This window comes from Rhinatrema bivittatum, chromosome 3, assembly GCF_901001135.1.
Source record: "Rhinatrema bivittatum chromosome 3, aRhiBiv1.1, whole genome shotgun sequence".
Classification (NCBI taxonomy): domain Eukaryota; kingdom Metazoa; phylum Chordata; class Amphibia; order Gymnophiona; family Rhinatrematidae; genus Rhinatrema; species Rhinatrema bivittatum.
Window position 1 is genome coordinate 276,076,726 of NC_042617.1, and position 12,399 is coordinate 276,089,124.

Here is a 12,399-nt window from a genome sequence, read left to right on the forward strand (position 1 = left end):
CCGGAGCCGAACCAATCCATGGGGGACACACACAGGAACCAAAGGAGCGCGCGAGACAACAATGAGGTGCCCACCCTGCCAGGCCCAAGGACAGGCACACTCCTAACTCCTGGAGCCCGCGCCCGTTCTTTCACCTGATTGGCTGTTGCGCTCGCGACCGGTAGTCGCGGAGTCGATGGAACGTCGTGAGCTCGATGAAGTCGCTGAGAGAACGCGCGCCCAAGGCAAAGCGGCGCGCGGCCATAACTAGGCGCCCCAGGCGCACGGAGCCACGAGCGGTGGCGGGAGCGGGGTCCGGTCACCAGAGCTGCAAACGCTGCCCTGAGCCCGCAACGACGCCGGCTCCGGCCCTTCACTGTCACTGAGACGGACGTCACGCCGTTGCCATACCTACCGCCATGACGTAGGATGTGAGCTAATTTCTGACGTTCGAGCACCGGATCAAAGTTAAAAAAAAAAAATAGCTGGGGGGGGGGGGGGGCACACTGGGAGTTGTAGTCTCTGGCTGGGACGAAGATGTAGGCCAAACAGGGAGTTGTACTCTTCAGGGTCTCCACCATGCAACACCCTTGGTCTGCCTGTTGAGGGAGGATAGCTCCTGCATAGTGAAGGATCCTGCTGAGGCTAACTCAGCAGCGCTGCAATGTGCTCATCAGCAGAAATAAAAATGATTGTGGTTTACAGGAGAGAAAGAGCCTGGGGCGAGCAGCGTGGTAGGCTGGGAGTTGTAGTCTCTGGTTGGGGAGTAGCAGCAGCAGGGTAGGCTGGGAGCAGTCTCGGGCTGGGGCGGGGCGGGAGCTGGCTGCGATCCGGGGCTTGCAGTGCTGCGGACGGACTCTTGTCTCAGGGCTCGCCGCGTTGCTCTGCAGAGAAGTCCCTCTTTTCAGATCCGGCAAGAGCTGCGGGCGGCGCTACCCGCTGGGCGCTGCAGTACCGGCTCCAGCCGGCGGGGGTCGCGGCGGCGCTCCCCGGTGGGCGGGCTTTCGCGTCCCGCAGCAATAAGAAAAGATCCTGCTGGAGGTCTGCAGCTCGCGCCGCCGCCCCGAGTCCCGGGGGCCGGAGCCTCGCGCTGGGAGCCCACCTCCCCCGCCGCCAGGCCCCGGAGATGGGAGTCCTCAGCATCACGGAGCAGGTGAGGGGGGACTGTGCTGCTTCGGGCGCGCTCCCCACGCGAGGCCGGGGATGTGCGGCCTAGCAGCACCCAGGCGCTTCCCGCTCCCGCCTCAGGCCGCGGCCTCCTGCGCATCCCCGAGCTTGGGATCGGCTGTCAAAAATCAGAGCGCTGTGGCTGCTTCTGCCCTCCCCTGGGGGGGCCCTAAGGCCGCTGGTTGCAGGTATATGGTGAAGCGGGGAATTGCAGAGAGGGGAGCGGCTAGCGATCGTAGGGGCCAGGGATGAGCCCAAGCCCCGTGCTCGTTCGCCTAGGTTGGAATTATACCTTATGGGACTCCCACCCTGAAGCATGCAGTGTGATTACATTTGCAAACTTAGTTTAGGTAAAAGCAAAACAAATCATCTCCACCACTCCCGGTCACTGGATTTGTTCGTAGCTGCTCCTTTGTCTGTAGGGATATTACCAGCTCATTTTTTCCCTTTTTTTTGTCCAAAGCATATATTTAATACTAACCCCCCCATGTTTTGGAGTTAATAATGTGCTCGTTTAAAAAATGGCAGCCTGTGGTATAAAATGCTTAGCTCTTTCCCACACACCCCCCTCCCCCTTTTGTAAACAGATGTGGTCACTTCCCGTTCTGAGTGATGACAGCGGAGCCGTGGTTGAATAATCTAGACTTTAATAATACTCGCAGATTTTATAGCTCTGCAGCCAGCAAGGGCCTGGATCCGTTGCATTTGTTACATGTGGATCATTGCCTAGGACTTGTCTCCAGTCCTGCCTGCTGCTACTGGGCGGGGTGGGAGAGGAATTGAGGTGGTTGGGGTCTCACCTGTTCTGGCGTTCCTCGTTTCCCTGGTAAGAATTGTTTCTGTAGTTGCCGCCGTAGCCCTCAGATCAGGGAGTTTTATTAAAATATGGCATAAATGGTGGAGCACTGTGTCTGTGATGAGTTTGTATTTATCAGTGTGACTAGTCCCTGGATTTGGTTTGTGTGTATTAGGGGCATAGAGGTATTAGCCTGGTGTACTATCTGAATATATATGGCAGCTTGGTGTGAAAAGAGCTTGAGCAAACAATACTTTGGTTTATATGCTCATGTAATGTTTATTGTCACTAAACAGCACCTCCAGCTTCACCTTTGTCCTTTTCTTCCCACAGCCTCCCCTGGTCCAAGCAATCTTTAACCGGGATGTAGAAGAAGTACAGTCACTGCTGAGCCAGAAAGAGAATGTTGGGGTGTTGGTAAGTCTTGGGGGCATAGTCTCAGCAAGGGAGGGAGCATTGTCAAGGTAAGAGTAAAACATTGATAAGACAGGCGAAGAGAGAATTTGAATTGAAGTTGGCCATAGAGGCAAAAACTCATAATAAAAACTTTTAAAAATATATCCGAAGCAAGAAACCTGTGAGGGAGTCGGTTGGATCATTAGATGACAGAGGGGTTAAAGGGGCTCTTAGGGAAGATAAGGCCATTGCAGAAAGACTAAATGAATTCTTTGCTTCTGTGTTTACTAATGAGGATGTTGGAGAGATACCAGTTCCGGAGATGGTTTTCAGGGGTGATGAGTCAGATGAACTGAACAAAATCACTGTGAACCTGGAAGATGTAGTAGGCCAGATTGACAAACTAAAGAGTAGCAAATCACCTGGACCGGATGGTATGCATCCTAGGGTACTGAAGGAACTAAAAAATGAAATTTCTGATCTATTAGTTAAAATTTGTAACCTATCATTAAAATCATCCATTGTACCTGAAGACTGGAGGGTGGCCAATGTTTAAAAAAGGCTCCAGGGGCGATCCGGGTAACTATAGACCAGTGAGCCTGACTTCAGTGCCGGGAAAAATAGTGGAAACTGTTCTCAAAATCAAAATCGTAGAGCATATAGAAAGACATGGTTTAATGGAACACAGTCAACATGGATTTACCCAAGGGAAGTCTTGGCTAACAAATCTGTTTCATTTTTTTGAAGGGTATAATAAACATGTGGATAAAGGTGAACCAGTAGATGTAGTGTATTTGGATTTTCAGAAGGTGTTTGACAAAGTCCCTCATGAGAGGCTTCGAAGAAAACTAAAAAGTAATGGGATAGGAGGCAATGTCCTTTCGTGGATTACAAACTGGTTAAAAGACAGGAAACAGAGAGTAAGATTAAATGGTCAATTTTCTCAGTGGAGTGCCTCAGGGATCTGTACATGGACCAGTGCTTTTCATAGATTCCTTTTCCACCTCACTCCACCCTTTCCACCCCATCCATTCCCTTTCCACCCCACCGCCCCTATAGATTCCCTTTCCACCCCATCCCTGCACCACCTCTTGGTGCACGCAACTCCCTTATATTAAGGAATTAATTAATTATACTGTTAACTTATGCTTGTTACTGTTATGTTAATCTTTCCTTCCACGCTGCTCCTTGTTATCCCCTTCCCAGTTCACTCTCCCTGTTATGTAATTTCAATCCTTCTGTTCAAATGTAAACCGGTATGATGTCCCCACTAATACCGGTATATAAAAGGTTCTAAATAAATAAATAAATATAAATGATCTGGAAAGGAATACGATGAGTGAGGTTATCAAATTTGCGGATGATACAAAATTATTCAGAGTAGTTAAATCACAAGTGGATTGTGATACATTACAGGAGGACCTTGCAAGACTGGAAGCTTGGGCATCCAAATGGCAGATGAAATTTAATGTGGACAAGTGCAAGGTGTTGCATATAGGGAAAAATAACCCTTGCTGTAGTTACACAATTTAGGTTCCATATTAGGAGCTACCACCCAGGAAAAAGATATAGGCATCATAGTGGATAATACTTTAAAATCGTCGGCTCAGTGTGCTGCAGCAGTCAAAAAAAGCAAACAGAATGTTAGGAATTATTAGGAAGGGAATGGTGAATGAAATGGAAAATGTCATAATGCCTCTATATCGCTCCATAGTGAGACCGCACCTGGAATACTGTGCACAATTCTGGTCGCTGCATCTCAAAAAAGATATAGTTGCGATGGATAAGGTACAGAGAAGGGCAACCAAAATGATAAAGGGGATGGAACAGCTCCCCTATGAGGAAAGGCTGAAGAGGTTAGGGCTGTTCAGCTTGGAGAAGAGACGGCTGAGGAGGGATATGATAGAGGTCTTATAAGATCATGAGAGGTCTTGAACGAGTAGATGTGACTCGGTTATTTACACTTTCGAATAATAGAAGGACTAGGGGGCATTCCATGAAGTTAGCAAGTAGCACATTTAAGACTAATCGGAGAAAATTCTTTTTCACTCAACGCCCAATAAAGCTCTGGAATTTGTTGCCAGAGGATGTGGTTAGTGCAGTTAGTGTAGCTGGATTAAAAAAAGGTTTGGATAAGTTCTTGGAGGAGAAGTCCATTAACGGCTATTAATCAAGTTTACTTAGGGAATAGCCACTGCTATTAATTGCATCAGTGGCATGGGATCATCTTAGTGTTTGGGTAATTGCCAGGTTCGTTTGGCCTCTGTTGGAAACAGGATGCTGGGCTTGATGGACCCTTCGTCTGACCCAGCATGGCAATTTCTTATGTTCTTATGTTATGTTCTTAGAAGCTTTTCTAACATGTTTCCCTTCTTTTTCCCAGGACCAAGAGAGACGCACCCCATTGCATGCTGCTGCCTACATTGGGGACATCTCTATGATAGAGCTCTTAATACTGTCAGGTGAGAGGGCAGAGGACACTGGTATGTTGGGGAGGAGCAGCTGACTCCTCCCCCTCTCATTTAGTAACACTTTCTTGGGAAAGGTGAACATAAGAGGGTGTGTGTGTGTGTGTGTGTGTGTGTGTGTGTGTGTGTGTGAGAGAGTATTATTCCAGGTTGGGGCTCCCAGCTCCAGCAAGAGTGGTTTTCTAGAGAAGAGTCTTTTGCATAGAGTATGGGTTATTTCATTACAGGCTCATGTGTAGAAATAACACAGATGTTCTCATGGATTATTGATTCCTGTTGCTGACATAGGGAGAAGTATCATACAGACCTTGTCATGGGGGTATATCTACAGCATGTATCTTTCCTGATCTCTCTCCTTCTCCTCCTTGCACAGGTGCTAATGTTAACGCAAAGGATGCAGTTTGGCTCACCCCCTTACATCGTGCTGCTGCAGCTCGTAATGAGGTAAAATCTCTGGATTATTTGGCATTGTGGCCAGGCCATGTGTTACCATGCTTGGTGTTGCAGAGTCAAAATATGTGGCATTTAGTGCTAATTTAAGATATGTACCTTTTAGGAAAAGGTGGAATATCAAATGTTTATTTTTAAATATGACTAATTGAGATGAGTGTGATGCAGGCTCTATATAAACTCCTCAGTACAGAATGAAGAGGTTCTGCGTAGAGAACAGCTTCTTTCCTAGCGTGTAGCCAGATGGACTCAGGACCAATGGGTATTGTGCTCTCCTGATAGCAGATGGGAGACTGAGTCAGATTTCAGCTCTGACGTCAGCCTACATATACCTGTGCAGCATGCTTAGCTCTTCAATATTTCTCCGTCTCCTACAGCAGATGTGGAAACTATCCAAAAGTATAGTGTAACATTTACAAAAAAAGAGAAGAAAATTTACATTTAAGAAGAGAGCCCCGCTTCTCCTGCGGTGAAACCTATCTGTCCCTCCCCCAGTCGCGACTTTCCTGAGGTCGATTCTATATCCCTCAGAGGTGAACCTTAGTCTGCTGGCCAATTCCCGGTGTGGACGTTGCCCCCAGGGTGGCTGAAAGGCAGTGGGTGCAGATTCGAGCGCGGCGATGAAGGTATTTCCCTCTTCCCCCCCCCCCCCCCCAACCACAGCTGGAGATCACCTGGCATGCGACCGGTAAGTGCCGAGACCAGGGAAGGTAGAAACCTTTTCTTCTAAGCCTCCAAGGCTCGAACAGCCGTACCAACCTTCTTCCGAGGTTTAATTTTGGTTGAACAGCCTTCCCCTGACTAGGCCCGATCTGGTCGAGGGTCCACCCATGTGGAAACCCTCCAGGGGGGGATTCGCCATCTTGTTGCTGGGGTCGTCGGCGCCATCTTGCCCCTCCCTTTGCCGTCGGTTCATGCGGAGCAGGCCACAGGCCTGAGGCGCCTAACTTGAGTGCGTCCGTAGGGATACACGCTTGGTTGTGTGCACAGTGGCGCGCATAACTGCCACACGCACAAAATCTGCTGCCTGCACGCATAACTTGTGCGTACGTACTGCGCATAACTCTCGCACGGACAAATTTTTAAGCCCTACAAGCACACAACCAATGGCACCACCATCCAAGAAGGCCAAGGGACCTTTCCTTTTCCCAGCCTGCCACTTGAGAGCTGCGCAGCCTGAATTAGAATCCCTTCTGTGCCGGCAGTGCGAACAGAACCAGGGAAAGCCCAATGAAGACCTCCCACAGCCAGGAGAGGGATCCGGAACCACTGATGATGGCACCTTGGACCTAACTGTGTCCAACTCAGCGCCCCCACAGGAAAGTTCCTCCAGGGCTACCACTACAATCCCTCCTGGCATCAACATGGACCCAAGAACATTCTCCTGGGTGACATTTTTCAAAGGGCTGCAAACCTTTGTCCAGGCACAACCAGCCTTAGCTGTCCACTTGCCTCAAACTCTGCCGGAAGCACAAGCAGTTTCCAGCACCTCTCGAGGCTCTCGAGACATGCCTCTCCTATCCAAGATCATCCCGGATGGGGAGCCAGACCCCTCAGAGGAGGAAACTGACTCCCTGGAAGAAGGGGAAATCATCCCCCCCCCCCCCCCCCCCCCCCCCCCCCCCAGGGATGGAGCCATACCGGACCATGCTCCGATTCTTCCACAAAGACGAATTACCAGCCCTCGTTTCCAAAACTATGAAGACACTGGGTCTCCCAGGCACAGATCCTCCTTTGGAACCTAAAAAGAATCCCATGTTGGTGTACCTCCGTAAAGCCTCATGCTATTTTCCTATGTTGGAGCCCATCAAGGAACTGATTGACCTGAAATGGAATGCTCCAGAGGCCAGTTTTAAAGGGGGACGGGCACTAGAAGCCCTATACCTGCTGGAACCCACAGCCAAGGAACTTCTACGCTTCCCTAAAGTGGACGCTATGATCTGCGGTGTCTCAAAACGCACCACAATCCCTATGGAGGGAGGAGCGGCACTGAAGGGCACCCAAGACAGAAGGCTGGAAGCCATCCTTAAGCAGTCCTTTGTCTCGGCAATGACGCTACAAATTGCCTCCTGCTGCCCCTTGGTGGCACGTTCCTGTTTGATCCTCTCCAGAGACGCTACTACGCCCGGAGAAGCGATGGAACTTGCGGTCTCCTTCCTCACCGATGCCACCGCTGACCTCGTGCGCACATCATCCAGGGGTGTTGCCACCGCAGTGGCGGCCAGAAGACAATTATGGCTCCGAAACTGGTCGGCTGACGCAACTTCCAAGGCAAATCTCACAAAAATGCCCTTTAAAGGATCTCTCCTGTTCGGAAGCGAACTGGAGAAGTTAGCCAACAAATGGAGAGAATCCCCAGTACCCAGATTACCTGAAGACAGGAACAAAAGAACATATTGGCGCTCTTCCTCCCGAAGAACCAAGGGTAGAGGATTGCAGCATTTTAAACCTTACAGGAACACACAGTCCCCCAAGCACCTCGTACTTCAGGAAGGTTTCAGTCCTTTCGGAACAAGCACATTTTGAGAGGAGCAAGCTCAGCGGCAGGCTCTGGCTGTGCCCCACAATGAGAAGACGCAGACCCATCCACAGGAAGAAGACATAGGGGGCAGACTTACCCTCTTCTACCAAAGATGGGTCGAAGTAACATTGGACAAGTGGGTCCTAACTATCATTCAAGAGGGGTACGCCCTGGAATTCCAAAGCATCCCCCCAGACAAATTTATGAGATCACCGTGCCACTCCCACTCCAAGAGACTGGCAGTGGAAACCACGCTAGCAAGACTACTCAGCCTGAAGACAATAACTCTGGTGCCTACAACTCAGCAAAATACTGGCCACTATTCCATCTATTTTATTGTTCCCAAGAATGAAGGAACATTCCGACCCATCCTGGACCTCAAGCCATCAACTGTTACCTGAAGGTACCACACTTCCACATGGAAACCCTATGCTCCATTATAATGACAGTGCAACTGGGAGAATTCTTAACCTCCCTGGACCTATCCGAAGCCTACCTTCACATCCCGGTCCATCAGGACCACCAGCGCTTCCTGCACTTTGAGATACTGGGCAATCATTACCAATTTCGAGTGCTACCCTTCGGACTAGCCATCGCTCCCAGAACCTTCACCAAAATTATGGTGGTAATAGCGGCTGCACTGAGGAAAGAAGGAGTTCTAGTACATCCTTACTTGGACGATTGGCTGATCAGAGCAAAGTCTCCAGAAGAGAGTCGCCACGTGACCACCAGAATCAAGAACTTACTACAAGAACTCGGGTGAGTGGTGAACATAGCCAAGAGCTGGCTACAGCCCTCCCAGTCACTAGAATACCTGGGAGTCCGGTTCGATACCAAGCTGGACAAAGTCTACCTTCCCCCTCCAAGTAGAAGGAAACTGATGGGTTAATTATGAAACCTGTTGAACTCTGTTCGCCCCAAGGTGTGGGTCTACCTTCAAGTCCTCGGCCTCATGACCTCAACTCTGGAAGTTGTTCCGTGGGCAAGGGTCCATATGTGACCACTACAACGCTCCCTATTGTCATGATGAAATCCAGTGTCCCAGAACTACTCAATTCGCCTCCAGCTATCGACAGAGGTTTGGCAGTTTCAATGGTGGCTACAAGAAGAACATCTAAGCAGAGGCGTAAACCTATCCGCACCGAAGTGGATCTTGCTCACCACGGACGCGAGTCTGCGAGGGTGGGGAGCCCAGTGTCAGGAACTAACAGCCCAGGTACAATGGAACAAAGAAGAGGCGGAATGGAACATAAACCTCTTGGAAGCTCAAGCGGTCAGACTAGCCTGCCTGCGATTCAGCCACAGACTCCGAGGCGAGTCTGTCAGTCATGTCGGACGATGCCACAACTGTGGGCTAAATCCACCGCCAGGGAGGAACCAGGATCCAGCAGGTGTCTCTGGAAATAGACACTCTCATGGAGTGGGCAGAAACAAACCTGCAAGGGATTTCGGCCTCCCACATCGCGGGATAAGATAACATCTCAGCGGATTATTTATTTATTTATTTATTTAAAATAATTTATATACCGGAGGTTCCTGTATAATATACATATCACCCCGGTTCACAAAGAACAGTAACTATCGCTACAAATAGCGGTTTACATAGAACAGAATAAAAGAAGTTTTACATTGAACAAAAACTAAGTAAACAAGTTATTATCTCAGCAGAGAGACCCTAGACTCGGGGGAATGGTCGCTGGCAGACACAGCCTTACAGATGGATATGAATCGATGGGGGTCCTCCAACCATGGACCTCTTAGCAACTCGTCACAATGCCCAAGTCCACAGATTCTTCAGCCGCTAACGAGAACCACAGTCTCAAGGAATCAACGCTCTCATCCAGAACTGGCTAGAGGAAGACCTCCTGTATGCCTTCCCACCCTTGCCGCTACTGGGCAGGGTCATTCACTCGATAGAGCACCACAGGGGACTAGTCCTACTAGTCACCCCAGATTGGCCAAGAAGGCCATGGTACGCGGACATGCGAAGACTATTGGAGGGGAATCCTCTGCGTCTACCGCCATACAGGGACCTTCTTCAGCAGGGACCGATCTCCCACGAAGACCCGGCTTGATTCTCTCTTACGGTATGGCCCTTGAGAGGACTAACCTAAAGAAGCGTGGCTACTCAAAAGCCATGATTTGATACCCTGCTCCGAGCACGCAAGTTCTCCACATCTCTGTCTTGCAAATGGATCTGGAGAGTATTTGAAGCCTGGTGTGAAGACCGGGCCCTCCTTCCAAGGACAGCCAAGATTCCCTTGATCCTAGAATTCCTACAGGACAGAATGCAGAAGGGGTTGTCTCTCAACTCCCTCTAGGTTCAAGTCGCTGCACTAGCCTGTTTCAGGTCCGAAGCGGACTGCATCTGACTATCACTTCAGAAATACTGTAAATAATTATACCTCTTGTCTGTTAAGTTACTATAGCTTTGTTTCTTCTTCCCCCAGTTGAACAGCCTTGTTTTATTGTAATTGCATTGATTCTCTGCACTTGTTCAAGGTTCTAAGTTATTACACCCCCTGTTATTTGTAAACCAGCATGATGTGATTGTATCATGAATGCCGGTATAGAAAAACTCTAAATAAAATATCAACTCATCCTGATGTTTCTTGCTTCCTGAAAGGAGTTAAACAACTCCGGCCACCTCTAAAGTGGCCAGTGTCTCTATGGAACCTCAACCTAGTACTAGACTTCCTAGCAGGGGAGTCCTTCAGACCAACAAGCGGCCGGTCTACGCTTCTTGACCTTAAAGACTGCATTCTTGATCGCAATATGCTCAGTTCGGCGCATCTCTGAACTTCAAGCTCTCCTGTCGAGAACCGTTCCTCAGGTAAACCCCAGGCACCATACAGCTGGGGTTTACCTGCTTACGGTACCATCCTTCCTTCCGAAAGTGGTTTCCCAGTTCCGTATGAACCAGACCATATCCTTCCATCACCAGATGAACACAGATTCGGAAGACTCACGCCTCCTTCGCCACCTGAATGTCTGCAGAATCCTAGTCAGATACCTCAAGAGATCGGAAGCTTTGCGCAGAACTGATCACCTGTTCATCCTTCACAGCGGGAAGAAACAAGGGGAAGTGGCATCGCGGGCTACCATAGCCCGCTGGATCAAAGAGGTCGTTAATGCTGCCTACATAGAGGCAGGAAAAGCACTACCTCTACAGGTCAAGGTGCATTCTACAAGGGCCCAGGCAGTCTCCTGGGCTGAAACCAGGCTGCTTTTGCCAGCCGAGATCTGTCGGGTGGCGACATGGTCCTCCGTACACACCTTCTCCAGGTTCTACCGCCTGGATGTCCAGGCCAGGGAGGATACAGCCTTCGCAAAGGCAGCACTAAGTGGGCCACGGGCAGCCTCCCACCCTGTAGGGGAGTCGCTTTTGTACATTTGGCTACACACTAGGAAATGGAAAAATTACTTACCTGATAATTTCGTTTTCCTTAGTGTAGACAGACTTAGCATCCCGCCCACGGCTGCTCCAGAAATAGAGAACCAAGAATATCAATCTCGACACTGTACGGGTAAGCCTTGGCCTACCTCGATGTTAAGACACCCACAGTTGCCTAGGTGTTGGCGCTTGTTTCAGCGCACTATATATATATATATATATATATATATATATATCAATTGAACCAGTTCAAAGTTGATCAAGTATCAAGCAACATATATCCACACTGGCTTTTCAAGGAGAATACTGAAGAGCTAAGCATGCTGACATCAGAGTTGAAATCTGACTCAAGTCTCCCATCTGCTATCAGGAGAGCACAATACCCATTGGTCCTGAGTCCATCTGTCTACACTAAGGAAAATGAAATTATCAGATAAGTAATTTCTCCATTCTAGGGTACATGACAGGCCTTCCAGACCATATTAGCAGATAGTGCAAAACTGACACCAGGGATCCTCTGCTCCAGAGCTTGCCACAGTGACTCTTACAAACAAAAATGCTTTTCATGAGGACTATGACACTGTCTAATAATACCTCTTCTAATTCATGGACTCTAGGAAGCCTGCTTATCCAGGAAAATCTGGTCCCTGACATTGCCAGATAAAGGGCAAGATAAAAGTTTGTCACCCGTATCATTGAAAAATGGGTCAGGACACCATGTTTTGTACCCGCCATACAGGCTTTGACATTGCTTCATGCTAAGACATGTCCTTCATGGAGAGGTACCAGTGGGAGCAGTCCCTGAGGTGACAGGAATGGACTAACTTTTATCTCCTTTTTAAATCCTAACAAACCCTTTCACACATTAATCCTTCCATTCTCGTGTTGATGCTATGTGGGCACTGTTGCTCTTTTGCAGAAAGCGGTCAATTGCCTCCTGAAGCACTCTGCGGATGTGAATGCCCGCGATAAGTACTGGCAAACACCGCTGCATGTTGCTGCTGCCAACCGAGCTACCAAATGTGTGGAGGCACTGACACCATTACTGAACAGCGTGAATGTGGCAGATCGCACAGGCCGCACAGCGCTGCATCACGCTGTGCACAGTGGCTACACCGAGGTGAGATGTAGGGCTTGAGGGTCAGCAGTCCCCAGGAATAAGTACTTATGAGAACAGCTTGCATTTTGTTTTAGATATAGGAGAAGCTGGTGGCCAGTGGTCTCTCTG

General features: G+C 49.2%; 2 protein-coding genes across 2 annotated transcripts in view; one reads left to right on the forward strand and one right to left on the reverse strand.

The window, feature by feature from the left end:
- COQ10A (coenzyme Q10A) overlaps positions 1 to 377 on the reverse strand; it is a 104,539-nt gene extending 104,162 nt beyond the window's left edge. Inside the window, exon 1 of the mRNA XM_029594707.1 lies at positions 135 to 377. Within this exon, the coding sequence (XP_029450567.1) occupies positions 135 to 244 (110 nt within the window). The 5' untranslated portion in view covers positions 245 to 377. The remainder of the gene's footprint in view (positions 1 to 134) is intronic.
- Positions 378 to 814: 437 nt separating this feature from the next.
- Positions 815 to 12,399, forward strand: part of ANKRD52 (ankyrin repeat domain 52) — a 184,237-nt gene continuing 172,652 nt past the window's right edge. The window contains exons 1-5 of the mRNA XM_029594706.1: positions 815 to 1,132; positions 2,276 to 2,359; positions 4,722 to 4,800; positions 5,180 to 5,250; positions 12,091 to 12,291. Coding sequence (XP_029450566.1) covers positions 1,106 to 1,132; positions 2,276 to 2,359; positions 4,722 to 4,800; positions 5,180 to 5,250; positions 12,091 to 12,291 — 462 coding nt within the window. The 5' untranslated portion in view covers positions 815 to 1,105. The remainder of the gene's footprint in view (positions 1,133 to 2,275; positions 2,360 to 4,721; positions 4,801 to 5,179; positions 5,251 to 12,090; positions 12,292 to 12,399) is intronic.